We start from the raw sequence: 24196 nt of genomic DNA, 5'->3' as shown, positions 1-24196 counted from the left end.
CCCTCACGGCCCCTCACGGCCCCTCACGGCCCCTCACGGCCCCTCACGGCCCCTCACGGCCCCTCGTGCTCTCTTAACGTGCCGGTCTCGGTCCCTCACGGCCCCTCACCGGCCCCTCACGGCCCCTCGTGCTCCCTTAACGTGCCGATCTCGGTCCCTCACGGCCCCTCACCGGCCCCTCACGGCCCCTCACCGGCGCCTCACGGCCCCTCACCGGCGCCTCGTGCTCCCTTAACGTGCCGGTCTCGGTCCCTCACAGCTCCTTACGGCCCCTCGTGCCCCCGCACGGCCCCTCACCGGCCCCTCACGGCCCCTCGTGCTCCGTTAACGTGCCGGTCTCGGTCCCTCACGGCCCCTCACGGCTCCTCACCGGCCCCTCACGGCTCCTCACGGCCCCTCACGGCTTCTCACGGCCCCTCGTGCCCCCGCACGGCCCCTCACGGCTCCTCACCGGCCCCTCACCGGCTCCTCACGGCCCCTCACCGGCCCTTCACGGCCCCTCCTGCTCCCTTAACGTGCCGGTCTCGGTCCCTCACGATCCTTCATGGCCCCTTTGTGGTCCTTCATGGTCCCTCACAGTCCTGCGTGGTCCCTCAAGGTCCTTCATGATCCCTTGTGGTCACTCACAATCCTTCCTGGTCCTTCTCAGTTCCTCACGGTCCCTCCTGGTCCTTCACGGCCCCTCACAGCCCATTCCAATGCTTTTCTACCTTTTCATGAGGAAATTTTTCTGACTATCCAACCTAACTCTGGTGCAATCGAGGCCGTTCCCTCTCCTCCTGTCCCTGTTCCCTGGCAGCAGAGCCCGAGCCCCCCTCACTGCCCCTCCTGTCAGGGACTTGTGCAGAGCCACAAGGTCCCCCCTCATCCTCCTTTTCCCCAGGCTGAGCCCCTTTCCCAGCTCCCTCAGCCGCTCCTGGGGCTCCAAACCCTTCCCCAGCTTTGCTCCAAAATAAATCCTTCAACCGGTTCAAGGCAGGCGTGTGCCTCACGCACGGGTTTGCACGGAGACCTCAGCCACGCTTGGAGAGTCAGTGCTTGGGGTGAGTTCACCTGCTGAGTCACAGGAGCGCCTCACTAAAGCCCGTCTGAGCAGGTAAGGGGAGGAATTTTGGGCAGCAGGAGGAATTCCTTCATGGAAAGGGTTGTTAAGTATGGGAATGTGGTGGAGTCCCCATCCCTTGAGGTGCCCAAGGAAGGACTGGGCATGGCACTCAGTGCTCTGAGCTGGGTGACGAGGTGGGGATCAGTCACACGTTGGACTTGATGGGCTTTTCCAAACGAAATAATTCAGTGATTCTGTGAAGAATTCGGTGATGCTGTGAAGAATTCGGTGATTCCGTGAAGGATCCTGTGATGCTGTCACAGTGAGCCTGCCTGTTGATGCAGGGGTCATGGAAGGCACACACAGACACCTCTCCCTGCCACACCTCCGTCTGCATCCAGGGGCAAGTCCCAGTGGCTGCTGTCCAGGGACAGCCACACCTGTCCTCTCCCCTTACCTGGCTGTTGTTTGCCTTCTCTTACTCGGCACAGGAACCCACCGTCTTGGCACAGCATGAAAGTGCCTAATCAGCTGGCGTAAGGGAGGGATGTTGAAGCCAATCCTGGACTTCAAAGGGCTTTTTGTTTTTATACCTACCTCAGCCAGAACACAAGAGATTTATTCACCAGCTGCTTTTAGTATTTCGGACCAGAACGAGGGTCTATCTCCATTTTAGGTACACCCCACTGTGTCAAACCCAACTACCCTGAAAGGTTGGCATTGGTTAGAGTTTCTTCCTGAAAATTAGGAATAAAATTCCCTTGCCAGGAAAGAGAAGCCTATGAAGAGAAATTAAATGAAGTAAACAGTTCGGTAAACAGACTGTTTAATCAAGACTTTATTGAAGACACCTCAGAAGTTTATGTACAAAACAACATTCCCACCCCCATATCAGGCTGTTAGTCACCCACTGGGAACAAAGCAAGTGCCTGGTGTACACTGGCAACCTGGGGACACTCAGAGTTTGCCACGGAATTTACAGAAGTACCAAATTCCCATGGTTTAGAGCTGGGCAATTTCAGCCTTGGCTCAGTTAGGAACAAAGGAAACCGAAGGAGTTTTTTTTCTGGAGAGAATGGATCATACTGGAATCTGACAGCCTACACTGGCCTTACTCTGAGGTCAGGTCATTTAATTCTGCAGAGAGCCAGAAGCCCACTTTGGTTTTGGAAGTGAAAAGGAACCAGCAGCCCCCAGATTTGACTTGCAGGTTTTAACCCATTTCAGAGGGTTCCAGGAGATGCCCATCACCCAGAGCACAGTAGTGTTTGCAGCAAGCATTAGAGCAGAGCAGTAGCAGTACCAATGAAAGACTCGGCCACCTTGCTTTCCAAATACACCTAGAGAGAGGCTGAGCATCACACTGGCTATTTCAAGGAGTGTGTAAGAAAACCCTAGAGACACAGACAGCAGTGGCAAGGTTAAATTGTGACTGATGTGCTGTTCCTGTAGAGTTCTGTGCACTTCTACCACGGTAGAGTTTCCCCTTGCCAGTCGAGGAAAGAACCATTTTCTTTTTCACCGAGACGGTCCAGAACAGAGAGAATACCTGGGATGGCCTCCTGCACCTGCATGGGAGCCTGGAATGAATCAAGCTTAGGTCATTACTGGGAATATCCTGCAGAAGAGAATCAAGGGGGTTCTACAATGAAGGGAGATGTATTTTTGTGTGTCACAGTACATGGAGGCATGCAACCAGGGGGTTGGGACAACAAGGGACCCCCACTGTCACATTTCCAGAGCTGGCACTCACCATGTTTCCACCCATGTCTGTCTGAAGCCAGCCTGGGTGCAAGGAAATGCAGAGAATCCCGTCCGATTTCAAGTCTGCAGCCAGACACCTGGTGATCATGTTCAGTGCAGTCTGTGGGAGTGGAAACCACCTATTAATGTGCTGTTTATGAGCCGTGAGCAAGACCTCAAACCCAGCTGGTGGGCACCTCCCTTCCACCCTGCTGTCTCCTGGCACAGGAAGGGGCAGTAAGAGCCTCTCAGTAATTCTTCCAGACTTTCTGGGGACTCTGGAAGCTCTACCACCATAAACTCACTGCCCAAAGATGAAACTACATTGCAATGGAAGATAAAGTCGCCTTTGAAACACCTCAGGAGCTGTGAGGAGAATAATATTGACATAAGGACTGTGTTTTTCTGCACAACCACTACACAAACATTCATTTACTTCTGAACAGGGAAAACAAGCATTTAACAGCTTACGAGTAGGTGGTGTAGGAGAAACTGTATGTGTGATCCTGACTATCTGTGCAAACTCAATCTCTGGATGTGACAAAACTAAAAATCCCACCTGTCACTACCATCACCACATACAGGTCAGCACACCTTTTGCTGAGTTTCCTGCCTGCTCCCTCGCTTGGATGGGAGAGGAACACAGCTGATAGAACCCACACTCAATGGCATCAGCTCTCCCCTGAATGCCAAATCCCTCAGGAGTGGATCTGTATCAGAGCAGGGATTTGGGAGCCTGCTCCAGGTGCAGAGTTTCACAGCTCCCATTTCCACCCACATGAAGAAGGAGAACAGCTTTTGTGTCCACAGAGGTGCTGCACCCCTTGGCATCACCACCCTAAGGTCAGCGTGGTCTCTAACTCAGCCCAGGGGAGCCCACAAACCTTGGCTATCCTGTAGGGATAGACCTTGAGGAACATCTCATTTGCCTGGACGAGCTGCATGGAGGCAGCGAGAGAGGACATATTGATGATGGCAGCTCTGTGACAGCCCATTCCAGTGCCCAGCTGGGCTGCCTTCCTCAGCAGGGGGAGGAACGCCTGTGAAAACGAGAGTTTGCTTTCATTTGGTGACTTGGGTTGGACTTGGATCATTCCCTCATTCATAGCAGGAACCCCAGTGCAGCTCTGGGCCACCAGCACAGAGCGGTGATGGCTCCTCAGACACAGAGGAAACCTTCCTCCAGCAGCCTTGTCTGCCCAGCTCCTGTCCCACCTGCCATGAAGTGATCCCACAGCAGGTGCACAAACAGCAGCTCTTGCTGCTCTCCAGACAGGCAGGTCCATGTCAGAACTGTATCTGTGCAGTTCCAAGGGGACAAACACCTGGACAAGTCCAGCTCACTTGTGGAAAAGCCCCAGATTAAGCCCATTCCTCCCAGTCCTTACCTTGGTGACCATCAGCTGGGCAACGGTGTTGGTTTCATAAATGGTGAGCATGGTCTCTGCTGTGACTTCCTCCAGCGAGGCGAGCACGTTGATGCCAGCGTTGTTGATGAGGCAGTTCAGGCCTTTGTCTCCCACAATTTCTTCCACTTCCTTGACCACTTTCTTGATGCTGTTCTCACAGACCACATCTGCACAGAGGAGGCAGGAAGAGCCCCAGTGAACAGTGTGGGGTTCAGGGTCTGCCTGGCACGAGACAACCCGTGCCAAACCAAATCTGAGGCTGCGTGGGGATGTTTGGGCAGCACACAGGTGAAAATGCACAGATTTTTCAGAATTACATTTCCCTTGTGTTATCTTAAGATGGTTTTCAGCTGCTGGAGATCACGTCCAGATACTGATCAGTCAGGAGACCAATTTCTTAAGAAATCTCTTCACCTAAGTGGAACAGATTTCTGTACACAGAAATAAAGGCCCTTACTCACCCAGCTGCAGGAGCTTGATGTTGCTGTATTGCTTGCTGAGCTGCTGCAGTTCCTAGGAAGAAGGAAATTTTTATCATTTATGTATATATGTATATTATATATATAAATCTCCATGGCTATTACATAAATCAGTTTGAATTCTGCACCTCCAGAATTGCAACTGAAATATTTTCATGATTGGACTGAAGGCAGGGGTTCTACTTGGTTTTCCAGCCTGCTGAGCAGCTTTCCTAAGAGCCAGATCAAGGAACTGGACTCTTTCCCTGCTTAGTCCAGACTCCACTGTGCTGGATTTTTAGTGGGATATTTCTCAGTTCTCAGCATTCCAGTAAAAATCCAGTAGCTTCCCAGCTTTGCAAGAAAAGCATAATTCTCCTGAAGCTCAGCTAGTGCTGGACTTCACTTTGGGGCAACAGGAACACTTTTAAAAAGCCATTTGGAATTACTGTCTGCAGTTTTCCCATGGGAATTCCGTTTCCCCAGCAGCCTCGTTAGTGTCAGTTCTTGTAAGTGGAGGTGAAGTACACCCTGAAATCCATCCCAGGCACAGCCACTGTCCAAAAGAACAATTCCCTCCCTGCTGTAACTCGCCCATCTGCCTGTCAGCAGAGCAGGCTGGTGTTCCTGGAGAAATCCGTGCTCTCCGGTGTTCCGGCTGGACAAAGTATTCCAAATTGGATTTATGGGCCCAGCTGGAATACTCAGGTTTCTGTGCCATGAAGCCAAGTGGGAAGTGTGGCCAAACACAACAGATGGATTCCATGCTCCCAGTCGTGTTCAGGAGACACAGCAACCTGGCCAAACATTCCAGCCCAGCAAATCCCTTTCTTTAGGAGCCCTTTGGGAATAGGGGTCAGGAGGGCAGGTTTTGAAAGAATCCTTCTCTGCCCCTTGGAGACACTTCAGGGACTCCGTGTCCTCTGACAAACTATAATGCCTCACATCTTTTATCTCACATCAGACCCTGCAGGATTCTCTCCAGGCTTGTTTGGGAGATTTGTTCTCCCACTGAGGCCCATCTACAACTGCAGTTAAGGCTATTAAGGGGAGGGGGAAGGAAAAACAAGTCAGAAGCACAAAACCAGAAGACATTCCTTGCTTTGGACAGGGCTTGGTGGGACAGTTTTCCATAAATTAAAGGCCCAGAACACACTGTCTTGTTTATTGATAGTCCAGGATGAAATAGCTCTGCCATGTCAAGGCCTGCAATAATTCTGTGCCTTTGGACTGTCACTGGATTCCAGTTTGACAGTATCACGTAATGGATAATGAACTCCTGGAGCGCTCTGGCTTCTCAAGGTTTGTCCATTTATTTATAGTTCATTTATTTATATGCTTTACTCTCTGACAGAAACAAGCTACCAACTCCTGCTGAAAGGCCAGAGCTGCTTTGAGTAGCAACAGCAACTGAGAGGCTTCTGAAGTGAGTAAGCAATATTTTCAATTAAGAACTGCAAACACTGGAGAATGAAGCATTCTCCAGTACATAAACAGCATGAAATTACAATAGCTGCATGCAAATTAGGTTTAAAATTCAATGGGTTTTCCAGTTAATTACTTAGTTAACAAGTGACTCCCACTTCAGGGGTTGGAATTTCTGAGAAGCAGCTCCCAGGCACAAAGCCGATCTAGCCAGCTTTGGTCTTCAAGAGCGTTACACCTGATATAAGCTGAAAAATCCAGTTAGAACATCTAAAACCTGCAGGAAAGCCTATTTTTCCCCTCCTGTGACTAGAAGGAACACGAGAAAAGGAGGACTGAGACAAGTCGGTACAGCCAGCATATCCCAGCTAAGTCATTTTTAATTAGTGTGCTGTGACAGAGACTTTAAAAACAAACAAGACAAACAAAACCCAACAAAAAGCCACAACACAACTCCCTAACGCTGTGTTTATTTAGCATAGGAGCTGTAGAACTGCTCTGCACCTGAACAATCACCCCTGAGAATCAACTCTTCGGGAGTCCAAGACAAGAATTAAACCCTGATTAGCATCTGTTGTTTCCTGTTTGCTGATTTTTAATTACGATTAACAAAGAGTCAGCCTATTCTGATTTAAACAAGATCCTCTGGCACTCAAAGCTCCAGATACAGATTCCTCAGCACACAGGGTATTTATTGCTCGATTTCAACCAGGAATGTTCTGTTGTCTTTGTCATTTAGCAAGATTTACTTTGCCTTCTTTGTGAAAGCATTATCCACTTCAGTTACAGCTCTTGGAAAGGGCCTGGCCCGGCTCAGCCAGTTGGAAGCAATCAAGCCAAACAAACACAGCCTGTGGGCAGGATAAAGGTGCTTGGGTATCCTTCACATCGTCCTGCTTGCACTCGGGACAAAGCCAGAGGTGTATCCTATTTTTCTGTGTCCCTCTGAGACAGGTTTTCAGTATCACAGTGTACAGCCAACTCACTGTTCAACCCTGTAACAGCTTCCACAGCACTGCCCTGACCCACAGACCTCTCTGACTCCAGAAGAGCCAGATCTTACTGCTGTAGGAAGTGTAAAACACTTCCAGAAAAAAAACACAAACCAATCAAACAAAACAACTCTGCAATAACCCAAAACTAGAAAGACTTCAAGAACGCCCTCTCCACCTGATATATATTCAGAAATGCCCCCTTTGCCTGATATATCTGTTGCACAGATCACTCAGCTGCTCTTCCCAGTTGCAAACCACATGGCGAAAATATGTGTTAAAGGGAAAAACAAGCCCCAGTCCTGACAGAGACAGTGAGCAGAGAGAGCTCCGGGTCTGACGAGGGAACAGGCACAGTTTGTAACAGGATCTCCTGCTTCACAGCAAGGGAAACTGCACATTAAGCCCTGGAAGCTTCCCAGAGCTCTCTAGAGGGCTCGAGCAGCGGGGAATTTGTTCACCTGGGAACACACTGGGGCTGTGGGGAGAGCAGGAGAAACGGGAGCTGCTGCTGTGCAGATCCCACAGCTCTGGGCACCACGTTTATTCACACCGTGGCCATCTCCCCCTTCCCCCATCAGAGAGGGCACTCCAGGGGCTGCAGCAGTTTTAAGTGCAGTCCTTTAGGGCAGAGTTTTTTCCCTTTTATGGGAGAGCAGGATGGGGGAGGAAGAAAAATAGGAGTGTGGGGAGAATTCCAGCTGGGTCCATGAGCCCCTGCAGGCTCCCTGGTAATGACTGCACCGGGGCTGTGTCCATCTGGAGAGCAAAGACAGGACATCAGGATTATTTCGCAGATTTGTAGCTGCTCCCACTGTCAGCGTTGGAGCAGCCCAAGAAAAAGGCAGATTGGAATCAGAGAGTGGCTGGAGGAGTCTCCGATGGTGCTTTTCCAGGAGGGGCAGTGGTTATCTGGCTGCCTGCGGGCCTGCTGCATGTTATCGTGTGATCTGCAGCCCATTTGTTAGGCAAATGTTCTGGGGAGGCCACCTAGGAGCTCCTCAGCCCCAGAACTGGAGTTTTCACAACTTCTGCCAGCACAGACTCACATGCAAAAGCCTGCAGCTGTTCAGCATTATCCCAAGGTTAGGGAGTTACAGGAGATGTGCTGCTTTCCTGGTAAAGAGAGGAAAGCAAAGTCAGCCTTCCCCAGCATCTTTCTAAAAGCAGCTCCTTAGGGGCTCTTCTCTGTCCACTGTTTGGAGGGCTCTGAAATATTCAGTCATCACCCTGCTAGGAGATTCTTGCCCAAGGTGGAACTGTATTTGCCAGCAGCTAAGCATATTTAATCACTTTTCCTCTAAAAACTGGAAGATAATTTTTAAAAACCTTTTCATTCGAGCCGCACCCATCTTTTTCCTCCATTCTGCAACAGGAAAATGCTGCTCTGCCAAACCAGAGGAGAATTTAAAGGAACTGTCCAAAGTTGCTGTTCTCCAGGTTCTTCCTCTCATGCAGGAGAGGAAGTGGGGGGCAGTTCACTTGTGCTAAGGAAGGGTTTTCACATGGTCGCTTACCACAAAGCCAAGAGGGAAAACCAAAATAGACCAGCTGAACTGCTGTCAAGAGAAAAAGCACTGACCCAAGTGTGCAGAGAAACTCCCTCAGCTTCACAGTCCAGCATGCATGGCCAACAAACAGCTCTGAGATGGGCCAAGCCCATTTCATGTGCCCTAAGCCGAGCCCGCAGTGCCAATCTCTGAGAGCAGGAACCCAAACTCTGGGACTTCAACATTTGACTGGAAAGTCATTGACAGCAAAGGTTCATCTCTGAGAAAGAAAAAAAAAATATAAAAATGACCAGAAACTCGCTAAACCTTTGCCTTTCCTACCACGCTGAGCAGCACTGCCATGCTGGAGCCAAGCTTTGAGAGCACCAGCTGAACGTGGTGCTCCCATGACCAAGATTCCCAGTGCTGGAGGCTGGAGCAGGTCTGTTCTTGCCCTCTGCAGCCCCAAGGACCAGCAGCACAGTGGGAACACTCTCAGAGGGTCAGAAGGTTTTGTGCCAGCTCTGTGCATTGCAGATGGGGCAGATAATGCTGGTGAAACCACTACAATACCTTTAGTAAAGATTTCTCTTCCTTGTGGAGTTTCCAAACCCATCTGTTAGAAATATGCTTTCAGCTGACTGCAGAGGTTTCTATTGATGTCCTGCCAAAGCACAGCACATGGCCTAGAGGTCCTTACAAAGAACAAAAACCCACCCTGATCCACCAAGGACAAAACTTGCCCCCCTAAAAAAAAAAAAAAAAAAAAAAAAAAGCTTTGGATGCACCCATGTGGCCTGCAGAATCACCACTGGGGTTACTGGAATGTGGCTCCTGGCCAGCTTCCTGCCTACAGGAGACACCCTGCCAGAGGCTTTCCAGGTTTCTCCCGCAAGCGAGGAGTGACCCAGACTCTTCCCAGACACATCACGCTGTCTGAAGGCTGTTTCATCTTCCTGTGCAGGTTTACAGCCTTTTCTCTCCAGATTTTTAAATACTGACCGCACAAAAAAAAACCCAACAAACCCTGATGAGTTGTGCTGAGATTTGCCCGTGTAATGTTTCCTAGGATGCTCTTCCTGTTGAAGGAACCATTTCACTTCTCCATGTAATGGATCCGAGCCCATTATGATGAAAAATCACAGGGCCCAGTTGGTGAAAAAAAGAAAGAACCTCTCTCAAAGCCGGCTGAAGCAGCTTCAGGACAAACAACCACGCAGGGAGATTTTGATCTAACACAGGTCAGATGTCTCTGCTGCTTTCCTGTGCCACTGCTACACCGGGCTCTTGTGCAATCACTTATAGGAAACAGGGCTGGGAGCGGTGCCAGCTCGGGTAACAGGAGTTAAAAGGGAACAGAATGGAGTGAATGCCTGCTCAGGTGGTGCACAGGAGGGGCTCGGGGGGAGCCACAGGGACCAGCAGCCCTGGCAGGGAGCTGTGCACCTGATCTCAGCCTTGCTGGACTGTGACTCTGTGCTTTCATTCAGAAATACCTTACATGCTCCTTTGTGCTGGAGACTTTTTTTTAAAATTAAGATATTTTCCTTCCGTTTCATAAGTACCTGCAGAGCAGCAGCAGCTTCTGGAGAAGCAGAGGTCAGAGTGCAGCTGTTACCTGGCCAACCCTGCCCCACATCCTCGGGGGCTGCCTGAGCACCACCTTTCAGGGTTTTTTTTATGGCTAAGCAGTAAACAGAGTTGCTGTTTGTTTTATTGCTAGCACGGTGTGATCACAATCTGTATGAAAGGAATCAAATCCCCCAGAAGGAACAGACACAGGGGCTCTGCTTCCCTCTGCACGTGCCCGGGAATTTGCCTTTTGCCGGGGCAGCCACGTTTGAAACAGGGGAGATGCAGGAATAGGGCTGTGGGTATCAATTCTCCTTCCAAATGCCTGGGGCGTTCCCGAGGGGCTTGAGGCAGTCTCAGGGCTGAGTGCTCAGCTTCCTGCAGCTCTGGAGCACCGGAGAGAAGGAACAGAGGGATGGATACCTGTGTGTATTTCTGTGCTGCCCAAATTCCACCTCACCGAGGAGAGCCGAGATCAGCCTGGACACGCAACAGTCACTGACACGACCAGACACTGCTGGTCACAAAGTGACTGATCACCCTCATCGATTTGCCTCCAAAGCTTCGAGGTGTGTGTGAAATTTGTCTGGAAGAGTTTAGGGACGGGGAAGGAGTCCCAAAACTACTGCGATGCTGCAGCAGAGGAGACTCGGGCTGAAAAGGGAGAGAGAGGGCTGCAAGTGGATCCAGGAGCAGCAGGTAACAAAAGCTGTTTCCAGCAGAAACTCTGACCCCTGCCCAGCCGAGAGGGGAACTAAGAGGAGCATTCAATTCATCGTTCATTTGGGCTTTCTCACTTGTTGCAAGCGCAGCAGAGAAAAAGAGGCAGAGAGGGCACGGCTCCTGCTGGGGACACAGACACGCCGTGGAGAGAGAGAAGGAAAGCTGTGGCAGGTCCCACGGGGAAGGTTTCTGAGGGACGGGCTGCCCCTGCAGAACTCGAGCAGGACAGGACAGACACCTCCAGCAGCAAATCCAGCGAGAAACTCGGGGATTGAAGGAAGGGGATGGCAGGAGCGCTGGAGATGCTGCAGCTGCCCTCCTGCTTGCCCGGCCGCGTCCCGCTGGCTCTGCTCCTGCCGAGAACGCTCCCTATCGTCGATATTCCCAGCTCCAGCCCCGGAGAGCTCCCCGGCACCGGCTCCACCCGCCTCGCCTCCATCCCAGCGCGGGCTCTCGCTGCCGGCACAGGGATGCTCGAGATGTTCCGCGCTTCCAAAGTGCCTTCTCCTCCCTCCCGCCGCCGTTACCCCGCTCCGGGCACTCCCGGCGCCCCCGCCCCGCTTACCTGCGCCTTCTCGGGGTACCGGCAGGTCGCAAAGACCAAGTCCGGGGAGGGGCTGGCGGCTGCGAGCCCGCGCACCAGCCCCAGCCCGATGCCGCGGCTGCAGCCGGTGATGAGCACGGAGCGGCAGCGCGGCTGGGCCATGCTGCCTCGGCCCCGTTCGCTCCGCTCCCGGCGCTTCTTAAGCCCACGCGGTTCTCAACCTGCGCGGTGCGGAGCCGGCCCCACCGCCCCGGGCCCGCCCCCGCCGCGGCGCCTCCCCCGCCCGGCTCCGGGACAGGGAGAGAACGGGAAAGGGGAATCGGCTCTTCCCCCTCCCACAGAGACCCGAGCTCATCCCGCGCCCGGCTGGTACCCAAACCCCGTTCCACAGACTTCAGAGCCCTGCGTGTGACTGTGGCGGCTGCAGAGCAGCCCCTGACCCCTCTGACCCTCAGTATCAGTCCCGCAGAACGGGACAAAGGTGAAATCGCTCGCCCCAACAGCCAGGCGTGGGCAGAAGGAGAGAATTCAGCTCTCTAAGTGGGGGATGGAGCAGAGGCAGGAACTGAAGCCCCATTTCTGGACTCCCCACGTTCCTCCCAAAGGCTTTTTGGGGTGTGCCTGGCACTATATTACTCTCCCTCCCTCACTGTGGAGGACCTGGTCCTGGACATCAATCCAGGCTTTCTGCCCTTAGCTCATCCTCACCCTATTCACCCCAGACTGGCACATGCCTTCCCAGATCAATAACCTTCATGGATCTGCACACTCATGCAGAAACTGGTACAGGGAGGTTTAAAGGCTTTAGTTACATCTGTGAGCATAAGATTGCTCTTTCCTTTTTTAAAAGATCACTACACTTTTAAAACTAATTTCATCCTGCTGGAGGTCAGGAATAAACTCCTTGTGCTTGGGAAATTGAAGAACAAAGATTTGTAATTTGTAAAAATTCTGTGGAAAAGCCTCAAACAGCTGCTGAGTCTGCCCTGTTTCCCCTTTTGTTGGTTTATTTCTAAATAAAGGCAGTAGCTCCAAAAATGTACAGGATTGAAATATATTAAATTATTGCTGGTGGGTAGCTCAGGTTTGGTGTTCCCATCACATTCCCAGGGGAGATGAAGATGACAAGATCCTTCCAGACATTTCTCCTACCTCAGACCGTGCTGGCTGTGAGCAAAGCTGACCAGGGGCTTCTGGAACAGCCTGGATTCCAGTTCCCCAAAGCTGGGGGAAAGCTCATCCCTGTGCACACAGCAGCTGTGGCAGGAAGCCAGCAGCAAGGCTGCCCTGGATACTGATACCTGTTTTTGTCTTTTCTTCCAAACAAAGCTCCATTCCAGCAACTTCTGGAACACTCTTCTTTTCCAGGTGCTTTAATCCATTAAAGGTGCTTCCTTCCCACACGTACTGTGTGCGTTTCAGAACAATTTCCTTTGTGCATTACCAACATTCTGGTGGGTTTGGAAGATCTTTTTTAAAATATCCCCATCCAGCCTAAAACTGTTTAGTGACCTCTTTGTGCTTGGGAGCTGTTGGCACAACTGCAATTTCACACCGCAGGGATTGGCAACCTCTGGGAAATAATCCTTTGGGCTCTCACCTGGCAAAGGAAAGCTTTGGTGGCTGAACCCCTGCTGACACAAACACAGCTCTGACACAGTGAATCTACTGCTGGGTGAGTCATTTCGGGGAAAATATGAAGCCTGGAGGATTATTTCCCAGGAAGGAAGGATGAGGCTGGGTGGCCAGAGCAGGCTGGAGGTTTTATCTGAGGACAGAGCAGGTGGGATTTAGCTGAGGAATGATGAGCAGCACTGGGCCAAGCCTGTAGTAACTCCTACCAGTCAGGTTTCAGTGCTGTCCCTTCAAACATCTCTCAGAGCAAAAAGAATTGCAGGTGAACGGCAGAAACAGCTCAGAGAGCAACCTGAGAGAGGTCCTGATGAGTGAGAGCCAGGGAGGAGTCCCCAGAGGCTGAGAAAACAAAGCCATAACTCACCTGCAGGGCTGAGCCCCGTTTACACACACAGCTACACGTGGGGCTTTGCATTTCAGGTGAACTTCTGCCAGCTCCAGCCAGGGGACTCTGCCGTGCTCAGCAGCAGCACTGACTGCCCCCAAATGTCCCAGCAGCTCCCCACACCAAACCCATCACAGATGTTCAGCCCCCAAGAGCTGGCACAAAGCCCAGGGGATGGGATTCTCCTGAGGCCCAGCTGTGCAACCTTCAGAGATCAACCCCAGCTGTTTCTCCTTGTCCAGGTGAGGAGGCCCAGAGCAAACACAGCTCAGGAAGCTCAGCTGGGACCTGCCAGCTGCTGCTGAAGTCAGAGAAATGCACTTTCCACCTCAGATCTTTGTGGATTGGGGGATGTTATGTTTGGTGCCCCAAATTCCTACCTTTAAGGGATTAGGGATTTAATTCCAAGTCTTGAATCTACTACAGTTTGAAAATCTCTTCATTTTGCACAAATTTCTTTCCTTATGAGTAGGCACAAGTGGTGTAGCTCATAAGAAACTACTCTCAAGTGAATGTAATAGAAAATCAGATACTTTAATGAAATTAGGGAGCATGAGAGTAACAGCTCAGATATACCACTAGAACTGATACTACTGGGCTGTGGGGCTCTGCTAATTGGTTTTTAAATGCTCTGTTCATCAAGCATGCAGACTGACAAACTACTAATTCTTCAGAGTGTCAAAGATCCTGAGTAAAGAATTTCCAACCACTTCAAATGGATATAATAGGAAATGTCTTCTGAGCTGGTGGCCCGCACACAGCATTGCACAGATAAAAATATACTACTCTCAATGCACAGAGCTAAATACTTTCACATTTATCAGAATTTTCTACACAAGTCTTTTTTGATAGAATTCAAGTTTTGAATTTTCTGTATATATCTTCACCTGTATTAAACAAATGCTTATTTACATTGTGGGTAAAGTGTAAAGGCTAGGAAGGCCATTTTCCCATACTGTACTGTAACACTGCAAAATATATACACAGAGAACCTAATATAGGCAACAGGTCTAAAAAAAAGTCACCTCCCACCTGTACAACATCATCAAGCCAGTATGAAAAGAGGGCGTTGTTAGCACCAAACCACTCCCTGGGGGATGAGGAGCTTTCCAGTTCCACAGGGAAGAACTGCTGGGCACAGCATTCCAAGGATGGGCCACGGAGCTGCTGCCTGGAGGACTGGAAATCCCAAACACTGCACTGCACTGGGGATGGAAACTGCTGAAGAGCAGGACAGGAGCAGCCAGTGTGAGCAGGTGACAGTGACACCCCGGCACAGGGCACTCCTGGCATCACTTCCCACCCTGTCAGCCTTTCCTTTGGATTCATGGATGAGCACAAACCGCCAGCAGAACATGACTCAAGCGAGGGGTGGGGTTCACGAGCCAGATGAACCCTGTTACTGCACAAGCCATGGGGAAGGAGCTCTGCTGGCAGAGGGAATTCCCAGGGAAGCAGCCTGGCTGTGCCCAGGGAAGCAGCCCAGGCTCACTGACTGTGCCCAGGGATGCCTGAGGCAATTCCCTCGGAAAGCAGCCCCGGTGGGCTCAGTGGTGGGAATTCCCTCTGGAAGCAGCCCCAGTGGGCTCACCAGCAGGAATTCCCTCGGGAAGCAGCCCCAGTGGGCTCACCAGTGGGAACTCCCTTGGGGGAGGGCTCACCAGCAGGAATTCCCTCGGGAAGCAGCCCCAGTGGGCTCACCAGTGGGAACTCCCTTGGGAAGCAGCCCTGGGGGGGCTCACTGGTAGGAACTCCCTCGGGAAGCAGCCCCAGGGGCTCACCAGCAGGAATTCCCTCGGGAAGCAGCCCCAGGGGGGCTCACCAGCAGGAATTCCCTCGGGAAGCAGCCCCAGTGGGCTCACCAGCAGGAATTCCCTCTGGAAGCAGCCCCGGGGGGCTCACCAGCAGGAATTCCCTCGGGAAGCAGCCCCGGGGGGGCTCACCAGCAGGAATTCCCTCGGGAATCAGCCCCGGGGGGCTCACCAGCAGGAATTCCCTCTGGAAGCAGCCCCAGTGGGCTCACCAGCAGGAATTCCCTCTGGAAGCAGCCCCAGTGGGCTCACCAGCAGGAATTCCCTCGGGAAGCAGCCCCGGGGGGCTCACCAGCAGGAATTCCCTCTGGAAGCAGCCCCAGTGGGCTCACCAGCAGGAATTCCCTCGGGAAGCAGCCCCAGTGGGCTCACCAGCAGGAATTCCCTCTGGAAGCAGCCCCGGGGAGGGCTCACCGGCGGTGCCGGCTGTGCCCGGGGTGCTCACGCTCGTAGCGGTGCCCGGCGCGCTCGTAGGAGCGGGAGCGCTCGTGCCGGTGGTTGCGGTAGTAGTGGCTCTTCTTCTTGTACTTGCCGGAGTGGTCGGAGCGCTCCCGGGAGCGGCTGCGGGAGCGGGACGAGCTCCGGCTGCGGGACTTGCGCGCTTTGTGCGCCGAGTATTTGTAGTCTTTGGATTTCTTGTAGCTCCGGACCTTGGAGCCCTTGTAGCCGGAGCTGTGGTTGAACTGCCTCGGAGGGGAATCGCTGCGGCTCCGCGAGCGGCTGTGGGATTTGGAGCCGCTGGACGTGGAGTAACTCTCACTCTTCCTAGAAAAAAAGGAGAGCAAACGTGATTTTCTTAACTTCTACGAACTTCATTTTGGATTTTGCTGTTCAGTACCCCATGAAAACTCATCTTGTGTCCTGAACTTACACCTGGCTACTGTAAAAATACTGATTTTTAGGAATTCTTATCCCATTGTCCAGCTTCAGTTACAGTAATACTGTAAATCACCCACAGCTGGAGTTACTCTGGAGTTTAACGAGCAGCCCACACTGCTGGGTCACCTCAAAGCCTCTCGGTGATGAGCTATCAAGGCTGGCACCGGGAAACTGGAGCCTGGGAGGCTCTGGGAGCACACCCTACCTGTGCTTAGGGGATGCAGACCTCGATGGTGATCTTGAGTAACTCTGATCTCTGCTTCCACTTCGACTTCTGCTCTCTCTTCCTTTCTGGACACTGCAAGAGACAATGAACACTCAGTTATTTTGTTTCAGGTACTCATGGCAGAAAAGCAGCTGCTTCTTTATGAAACCTTACCCATTTACTGGGCTGTTGGAGCTGGTTCTTTTGGCTCCCTCTGTTTTCCTTTTAGCATTCTTCATGGCCTGCACGGGTAGTGGTGAAGGTTTATTTCCTTTAACCTCTTTTGGAGACTCTGGAAGAAGCAGCCTTTGTTACATCTTTGGAAAGTACCTGCAAGGACTGAAGCCTCCCCTCTGCCACAATGAGAGCTGCACAGCTGTGCTTTGCACACACACAGCCACCCACAAGCAGAGCTGAACAAGTTCACAGGAGGCAGAAATTAATCTGAAACATTTCTGCCAAAGTATTGAAGTAACCCCGGGGAGTGAACTGCAAGAGAAGGCAGCAAAGCACCCTCCTTTTCTTGCCAATTTTTCAGCATTGTTTGAAAGGTAAACTGGGGAAGAAGATGGTGAATGTTGTCTTTTAGGTGAGACTGGAAACTTTCAACGAACAAATTCCCCACCCAATACCCCAAAATGTAACCCCTGCCACAGCACCTCTGCTTCAATATTGCTTTAGCACAACATGCCAGTGGCAAGTATTTCAGTTTATTGCCAAATCCACATAAAAGCAAGTCCCTGGACTATATGGGCTTAAACTAGTCTTAATTTCAGACTAATTTGATTTTAGCTTTTATCTGATTCAAGAAATCACAAAGTTACAATGCTATTCAAACCCTGCCAGCTGAGTAGTGCTAGAAGCCATCTTAAAAAAATCCCCAACAACCCCCAAACCACACTTGTAAATGCCTCCCCAAAAGGGTAAATATACATGAAAGATGAGAAAGAGTTATTAAAAATGAGTTATCCACTATTTACCATTTTTTGGGATAGGGGAAAATCCCGATGTGTTATCCAAGCTTGGGACTCCCTCAGGTACCAGACCTTTAGCTTGTGCTTTTGCCTCTTCAATAGCCAATTTCTTCTTTTCTATTTTACTTTCCAGATCAGATAAATCCACCTGTGAACACAGGAGCAGTGCTTGTGAAAACTGAATTTCCTGGTTACTCACTCACAGGGAGGGGAATGAAAATCCAAGGAGTCCCAGACAGTGACTGCTCTTTGTTCACTCCCAGGCTTGCAGCTGTGGTTTCAAACAGGGTCACATTTTCCAACTCCTGCTCTGAGCTGCAGCCTTTACTGAGAGCTCCCAACATGAAATAGAACCAAACCTTTTTCCTTGTGTAGAGCTGTAAGATTTTTAAGCAGATTTCTTGAATTTCTTCCTCTGTTGCTCCGAACAGTAAAAACCAATGTGGGCGATTTGGAAGTGGGATCTGAAAGGGAGAGACAGAGACAAAGCTCAGATTTCTCCTGCTGTTAAAAGGCTTGAAAAATCCCCAAATCCATGGAAGTGTGGCTCACCTCCAGTGTCCTGGCTGCCAGGTAAATGCAGGCACAGGCAATGCTTTCTGGCTGGAACCTCACAAAGACATCTGTTCTCAGGCTGTCGTTCATGTAGTTCCTGAAAAACAGGAGAGCAGAAGGTTGCAAGGCACTGCAAAGCTCTTTGGGGTTCTTGACTTGGTTTTACTTCTACAAGGGCTATTTCTTTCTGCATTCAGTTACTAGACTTCAACATTATACTCCTGTAAATCTAAAGAGAAGCTGAATGATTTTACTAAAACAAAAATAAAATAAGTAACTAAAATAAATCCCTCAAGGGGAGGGATGTGTGACAGAAACAAAGTCTGACTGCTGAAAATTCAGTGGTGAGAAGAGAACCAATTTTAACTTCACTTTTCCTGCTGGATGTCTACTGGCCTGCTCTCATGCAATAAACAAGTTATTTTCATCAAGACAACATACAGTGTGCTCAGAAATACTCAGTTATAGAATTTTAGGTTCACATGTTCCCCTGCAATAGGGCAGAACCAGGTATCTGGCAAAAGCTGCAGCTCCTGTAGCAGTTCTCCCATGAAATGCAGTCCTCTTCAGCACAGCTCAACTTCCAGTGGGGTTTAAGGGTCCATTTCCATCCAGAACAGGATTCTTTTTGATGCAAAAAGTCAGCCATAGGAGAAATCAGGGTGTGTGGGAACGTCAGTTCAGGAGAACAGTCAGTATTCAGGCAGATCTCCTCTTTGGCACATGAAATAAGGTTTCCAAATTGTCCCATTTCAGTAAGGTTGCTTAAAATGTATATTCACAGAATGAGAAAACTGTAAAATATTGCACATATTCCAGTCAGTACACTTAAGCATTATGCTGTTAAATCTTAAATACACAAAGTAAATTCCTGTGAACCTGATGTGCTTTAGAAGGTCTAGACTTGGGAGCACATACGTCAGTAAAATATCAGATGGAGAAAAACTAAAACCAGACACAATAAAAGTCTTTAAAGTAATACTTTAAAGTAGTAATTAACCATGTGGGTACCCAGTATACAAGGATTCACTGACCCCCAAGATATCCAAACCAGAGACCACAGGCCAGGCACCTGCAAACTGTTTACAAGAACAGAGAGGAGGAATTTGAATCCCAGGAGTATCCAGCTCCCACCTGCCCCAGCTGTCCTCTGTTCTTGTTTATACAAACAGCAGCTCCTGCCCCAGAGAAGCAACACTGACCATCAGCTCATCTTTCTGGGAGAAAGGAACTTCTAAACCTCCTGGTGTTGTCCCACTGCAAAGAGAGCACAAACCTTTTGGCCAAAGAAGTGATAAAGGAAAAGGTGACTTCAAACATCTGGAAGCTGCAAAGCTTTTTGCTGATTTGCCAAATTGAGGACCATGCCAGCTTCCAAGTTTGGCCTCTGCACATCTTCCCTGTGGGCTCAGTCAGACACTGGAGGAAATGAATCCTTGTCACAATAGCTTAAGAAAAAGGTAATGTTGTAAAAATGCACATTTCAAAAACCAATTATACTGGATACCCACCAGTTTTCGGGTACTGGAAGCAACAAAGGCGAGCACACAGATGTGTTACTGTAACATCTGACCCCTTTCTCAACTGGGGTAACTCCCTCCCTCCCCACACCTCCCCCTCCTTCCATAGCAAGCAGATTCCTCGCAGTGAGCAGTCCAGAACTCCCATTCCACTGCTCCATGCAATGCTTCTGGGAAGTGTCTCTAAATATCACATTTTGTCTCCAAGCTTCACACGTGTACTAGTTTACAAATGGAAACTATTCATTTTTTTGTTGTTAATTCATCCCTTTTAAAGATTTAAACCCCACCTTAATATGCTTTATCATATAGAAACACATCATATTAGAACAGTTAAGAGAAATAGAACATTAAAAGAAATAAAAATCTTTCAGAACTTCAACGGTCAGGTTATCAAATATACAATCAATCAAAAAATGCACAGTAAAAATAAAAATATAAGCACAAGAAGCAGTTGGCCAGTTACTCTACTATCATGTATATACCACCTGTCTAGAGCCAGCCTTCTCTTTGGAGAGCTTTGGGTTGACTGAAGACGGCAGCTATCCCTGCACCATGGGCAGCAGAGGAGAAGTCTTAGTCACTTACCCTCAGAGGCTACCCTTTGATCAAAAGAGTACAGAAAAGAAAAGTCAAAACTGGTTCTCTACACACAGGTCACAGTACCAGACAGTTCAGTCAGCAGAAATATGGTCTTTGGATTCACTAAAGGTTTTTTTAGACCATTGGTATTGTTAAAAAAGCATTATAGTTTCAAAGCGTTACTTATTTGGTAAAGTTTAAGACGTGGAATTTTATAGAAGCTTCCCACCCCCGAGCAAATATTTATTAAATGAGAGCAATAAGGCAAAGAACATTTCTTGGCAAATACGAATGCAGGTTATGCATCTATCCAGTCTTAGAAGCTGACATCTTGCATTATCCACATAGATAAAAGAAATTTATCTGTGCTGAGGTTTTGATACAACCTGTAATCAAGCTCAGGCCCTGGGAAAAGCCATTTCCCAGCACTAGGAACAGACCTGAATTACACCTAAAGTTTTCCCTGAAGAACAAGAACCCAAGGGAGCAACTCTAACCCACCCAACCTTTTCCCTTCAGCTGGAAAGTCAGAGCAGAGAGGAGGGAAGTGAGAAGTCAGGGTGGAAAGCTACCTTACCATTAAAACAGTGCCTCTAACTTAAGAGGCCGATCAACATTTGGGAAGTAGTTTGGGGCACACCAAGGACAGTGCAGCTGTCTGGTGTGGCCCCAAGCACTGCTGGGCAATGCTGCCCAGTGCCTCAAGTGACATATTTCTGCTACTGCCCCTTCTGGTCTCTCAGAACAAAGAAAATCAACTTACCATGAGGTCTGGACCAGGTGTTGGTTACGTTCACATTCTAATACCTGAAGGTACATAACGATTATCTGGAAGATATGGGTTATTGAGTTATTAACAAGCATCTGGAGAGCCACCTACTTATTTCAGAGGGACATCCATGAGGCATCTGTAATCCTCTTTCAAGGCCTACAACACTCCACATGAAGGGTCTGCACCATCCCCAGTGTTTATCCACACAGCTTCTGCACCAGCTCTGACCTTCCGAGCCCTTCCATCCTGCTACTCAGCCAGGTCTTGCCTCCACCTGGGTTTGCTTTAGGGATTTTGCTGATTGATTTTGTTCTCCTACACACCTCACAAATCCTTTTAGCTGCAGCCTGGGAGAAAAAAGCTGCTCTCTGCAATCAGCAGTGAGGGAAGCGTGGCAGTGCTTGCAGAGAACAGACCTAACGCTGTGCCTTGCTTTGTTCAGCTCTAAGGGTTTTTCCTTTGGTTTGGAAGGAAAACACGGCTGCAGAGAGGAAGAATAGTGGCAGAATTCACACCAATTAACAAAACTACAGCTGTCCTCTGGGGTGGATAACAAAAGGAAATTCTGAATGTCAAGCAGGCTCAACAAGAAGGCTTTGAACAGGAGTTTTTTAGAGAAGAGCAAGATCCCAACTCGGCTGGCACAGAAGTAGAAAGTTCTTTTACCCATTAAGGCACAATTTAAACATTTGAGGGAATTGCATCTTTCAAGTATCATCCCTTGCTACTTTTATATTGAGCCTTGTCTCATTTCTAGCCAAGCCCTTCACACACGAAACGCTAAACTGGCTCACACAGCTTTAATACCTCAGCGTGTTTCCACCAGCAGTGATCATGAGAACCCCAAGCCTCCAAACTCCTTCCTGCTCAGGAATCTAAGTTAAGGTGACATTTTCTACCACCAAAGCTACCTACTGATCCAATTTGCCTTCGAGGAATACTGAGCACCTGCATCCACCTCGCCGTCACCCAGCAGTGATACGAGACCAATTAGTAAGAGTCTCTTAAATGAGAAAGAAAACATCAGGATGGTAAGAAGCTAATCTCACTGATTTCACTAATTATCATGTACAGTCCACAGAGCTTCCACGCAGTCAGGCAGCCTCCTCAAAGCATTACAGAACATGAGACACTGGTTATGAAGTGAATTTATACACTACAAACCTTATGAGGGTGCTTCACGTGAACACAAAATCCCAACTCCTTCAACACTCTTCTTTCTGCCTTAATTATTTGATTCTTCAGGTTCACATATTCTTGATCCAATATTAGAGGCACAGGTTTTCTGCAAGTCAAGAAAACAATCATCTTAACCCCAAAGGGGACTCACATGCAGGCTGGGTCATGTAAAAATAAAAGACACCATTATTTATAACATCAAAAATATTTATTTAATAAAATGGGTCAGCTCACTTCATGAGATCCCTTTGAGATATTCCCTGATTTATGAAACAGGGAACGATGCTGGTAACTAAAACACAACCCAGATAGCTCAGATTATTTGGAATTCTCAGCTTACTTTTTCTCCCTCAGGTGTCTGAGGCGATGGAACACATTGATCACGTCCCGAATGCGCCTGGGGGCTTCCTCAATTTTGGATGCCAGATGGACACAGGCCATGGACACATGCTGAAAAATAAGCATAAAGTATAGTATTTTATATAATGTATCAGTTCCAGTTCAGGAACTGAGCTCCTCCAACAGCTTAAGGAGGGATAACAAGAAAAAAAACAACAACGTGGTAAAACAAGGAAATTTGAAATATTTAACAAAAATCACTATTAAATAGCTTTGTAAAATCATGTTTCTCTATAACTATGATCTCCAGGCTAGTTCCTAACACTGATCATATCTCAAATGACAACTTGCCAAGAGAGATCAGAAGATAAATATGGCTACAAATGTCATTTAATGCCTTCTTACCTCCATGGAATGCTTCACAAAAGACTTGGTATAAAAAAACCGCTGGAATAGCACCTGTCCTGTAGCCATAGCCACCTAAAACGAGAAAATCACAACAGGCATGAACAAAACTACCAGTTCCAAAGAGAAACTTTAAGAGATTTAAGACCCAGAAGATTAACTAAGCATGGGAGGAAGTTCAATGGTATCTAAAAAAATCTAGAACTAATATTTAAGTAGCTAATTAAGTTACCCAAAATGCTATCAACACTGTAAATACTGCCTACAAGTCAAATACAGACATCAAATCCCAAATTTCTTTTCTAAAAAAAAAAGTAAAAATATGTTCCAAGTTGATTAAATTAATAACAAAAGGTAAAAAAACCCCAAAACCCAATAAAATTCAAAGCTATGAAAGTACGCCAGAAAAAAAAAATTTGCTTTTTGGGCGTGGAAAGAGCGGGGGAATCTAATAACGTCGTGATTTGCATATATTTGAATATGCTAAGACTCGGTAGCTGGAAAGTTTTACGCTCAGAGAGCAACGAGGCCGTTCGGACTAAAGCTCTCCGGGAAACAAAACCTTCCCGAGGTCACCACGACTCCAAAGGAGCCTTAAGAAATCCGTCTTTGCACAATCCCCGAGCCTCACACGGAGGCGGCGGGGGCGGCGCAGGAAGGCGCTGACATCACCGGCTTCCGGCACCCAGCGGCCGGGGAAGGCCGGAGAGGCCCGGAACGGCCCCCGAGCACCGGGCGGCCCCGCGGCCTGCCCGGCCGGCAGCAGCGGGGCGGCCCCGCGGCCTCTCCGGCCGGCAGCAGCGGGGCGGCCCCGGGGCCTGCCCGGCCGGCAGCAGCGGGGCGGCCCCGCGGCCTCCCCGGCCGGCAGCAGCGGGGCGGCCCCGCGGCCTCCCCGGCCGGCAGCAGCGGGGCGGCCCCGCGGCCCGCCCGGCCGGTAACCGGGAGATCGAGGCCCGCACAAAGAAGAGCCCGGCCCCGCTCAGTCCCGGCCCCCTCCCCGCCCACGCCCAGCCGCACCTGCGGCAGCCGCAGCAGGATCCCGGCCGCCTGGATGAGCTCGCAGCCTGTGACGCGCAGCTCGGTCTCAGTGTCGGGGTCGAGGCCGCTGCTCATGGACGGCGTGAAGCGCAGCGTGTGCTCGGGCAGCAGGCAGTTCTCCAGCGTGATCAGCACGCCCGAGTACAACCGGTCACCGATCAGCACCGCGCCGGGGCCCGGTACCGGGGCGGGCGCCGCGCCGGCCGCCTGAGGGCCCGCGGGGCCGCCGCCGCCTCCCGCCGCCGCCGCCATTTTGTGCCGCCGCCTCGCTGGCTCCGCGCTCCTTCTCCTTCCCCCCCTTCCCCCCCCGCCAGCATCCGCCCGACGCCGATTGGCGAAGCGCGGTGGGGGCGCGGCCGCTGATTGGCTGAGGGGCCGTGACGCACGACGCCGCCCGGCCCGCGCGCGGCGCGGTGACGCAGCGGCCGGGAATCCGGACAGGGCGGGGCCGCCGCGCCCTCAGCGCCCTCAGCGCCCTCAGCGCCGGGGCTGCCCCGGGACGCGGCGTGAGGGGGC

The 24196-nt window shown here is 50.2% G+C and overlaps 2 protein-coding genes and 1 long non-coding RNA gene across 7 annotated transcripts; 1 reads left to right on the top strand and 2 right to left on the bottom strand.

Annotated features, from left to right (window-relative positions):
* The first annotated feature begins 597 nt into the window (after positions 1-597).
* On the top strand, positions 598-7275 carry LOC138121549 (uncharacterized). The gene is made up of 3 exons (XR_011156212.1): positions 598-1096; positions 6010-6081; positions 6244-7275. It is a non-coding gene; the product is annotated as an uncharacterized lncRNA (long non-coding RNA).
* LOC138121548 (C-signal-like) lies at positions 1871-13848 on the bottom strand. 2 transcript variants are annotated; one of them, XM_069035184.1, is made up of 6 exons: positions 13401-13848; positions 4659-4710; positions 4177-4364; positions 3673-3828; positions 2799-2909; positions 1871-2625 (listed from the first exon to the last, which is right to left on the bottom strand). In XM_069035184.1, exons 1-6 carry the CDS (start codon positions 13449-13451, stop codon positions 2512-2514), a joined length of 672 nt encoding a protein of 223 aa, XP_068891285.1. In that variant the 5' UTR covers positions 13452-13848; the 3' UTR covers positions 1871-2511. The 2 variants fall into 2 exon arrangements, with proteins under 2 accessions (XP_068891285.1, XP_068891284.1); XM_069035183.1 differs by lacking the exon at positions 13401-13848 and adding an exon at positions 11423-11592.
* An 82-nt stretch (positions 13849-13930) lies between these two features.
* On the bottom strand, positions 13931-23937 carry CCNL2 (cyclin L2). Of its 4 annotated transcripts, XM_069035178.1 has the most exons (11): positions 23660-23937; positions 22643-22717; positions 22239-22348; positions 21884-22004; positions 20711-20775; positions 17843-17942; positions 17650-17754; positions 17297-17438; positions 16491-16608; positions 16317-16409; positions 13931-15997 (listed from the first exon to the last, which is right to left on the bottom strand). In XM_069035178.1, exons 1-11 carry the CDS (start codon positions 23930-23932, stop codon positions 15643-15645), a joined length of 1557 nt encoding a protein of 518 aa, XP_068891279.1. In that variant the 5' UTR covers positions 23933-23937; the 3' UTR covers positions 13931-15642. The 4 variants fall into 4 exon arrangements, with proteins under 4 accessions (XP_068891279.1, XP_068891283.1, XP_068891280.1 ...); XM_069035182.1 differs by lacking the exons at positions 20711-20775; positions 21884-22004; positions 22239-22348; positions 22643-22717; positions 23660-23937 and adding an exon at positions 18287-20704; XM_069035179.1 differs by lacking the exons at positions 20711-20775; positions 21884-22004; positions 22239-22348; positions 22643-22717; positions 23660-23937 and adding an exon at positions 19122-20704 and having other exon boundaries at positions 17843-18639.
* Positions 23938-24196: the final 259 nt, after the last annotated feature.

Source organism: Aphelocoma coerulescens, chromosome 21 (genome assembly GCF_041296385.1).
Source record: "Aphelocoma coerulescens isolate FSJ_1873_10779 chromosome 21, UR_Acoe_1.0, whole genome shotgun sequence".
Taxonomy (NCBI): Eukaryota; Metazoa; Chordata; class Aves; order Passeriformes; family Corvidae; genus Aphelocoma; species Aphelocoma coerulescens.
The sequence above is the reverse complement of the archived record's forward strand: the minus strand, read 5'-3'. Positions and strand labels throughout refer to the sequence as shown.

Coding starts and splice junctions, on each gene's coding strand:
- LOC138121548 (XM_069035183.1), bottom strand. CDS start 11,563: ATGGCCCAGCCGCGCTGCCGCTCCGTGCTCATCACCGGCTGCAGCCGC. Junction 4,365..4,658: donor CATCAAGCTCCTGCAGCTGG/GTGAGTAAGGGC, acceptor TCCTCTGTGCAG/ATGTGGTCTGTGAGAACAGC. Junction 3,829..4,176: donor CCCAGCTGATGGTCACCAAG/GTAAGGACTGGG, acceptor TCGTTTTCACAG/GCGTTCCTCCCCCTGCTGAG.
- CCNL2 (XM_069035178.1), bottom strand. CDS start 23,932: ATGGCGGCGGCGGCGGGAGGCGGCGGCGGCCCCGCGGGCCCTCAGGCG. Junction 17,755..17,842: donor TGGCAGCCAGGACACTGGAG/GTGAGCCACACT, acceptor TCTCCCTTTCAG/ATCCCACTTCCAAATCGCCC. Junction 15,998..16,316: donor TCTGCATCCCCTAAGCACAG/GTAGGGTGTGCT, acceptor CTTTTTTTCTAG/GAAGAGTGAGAGTTACTCCA.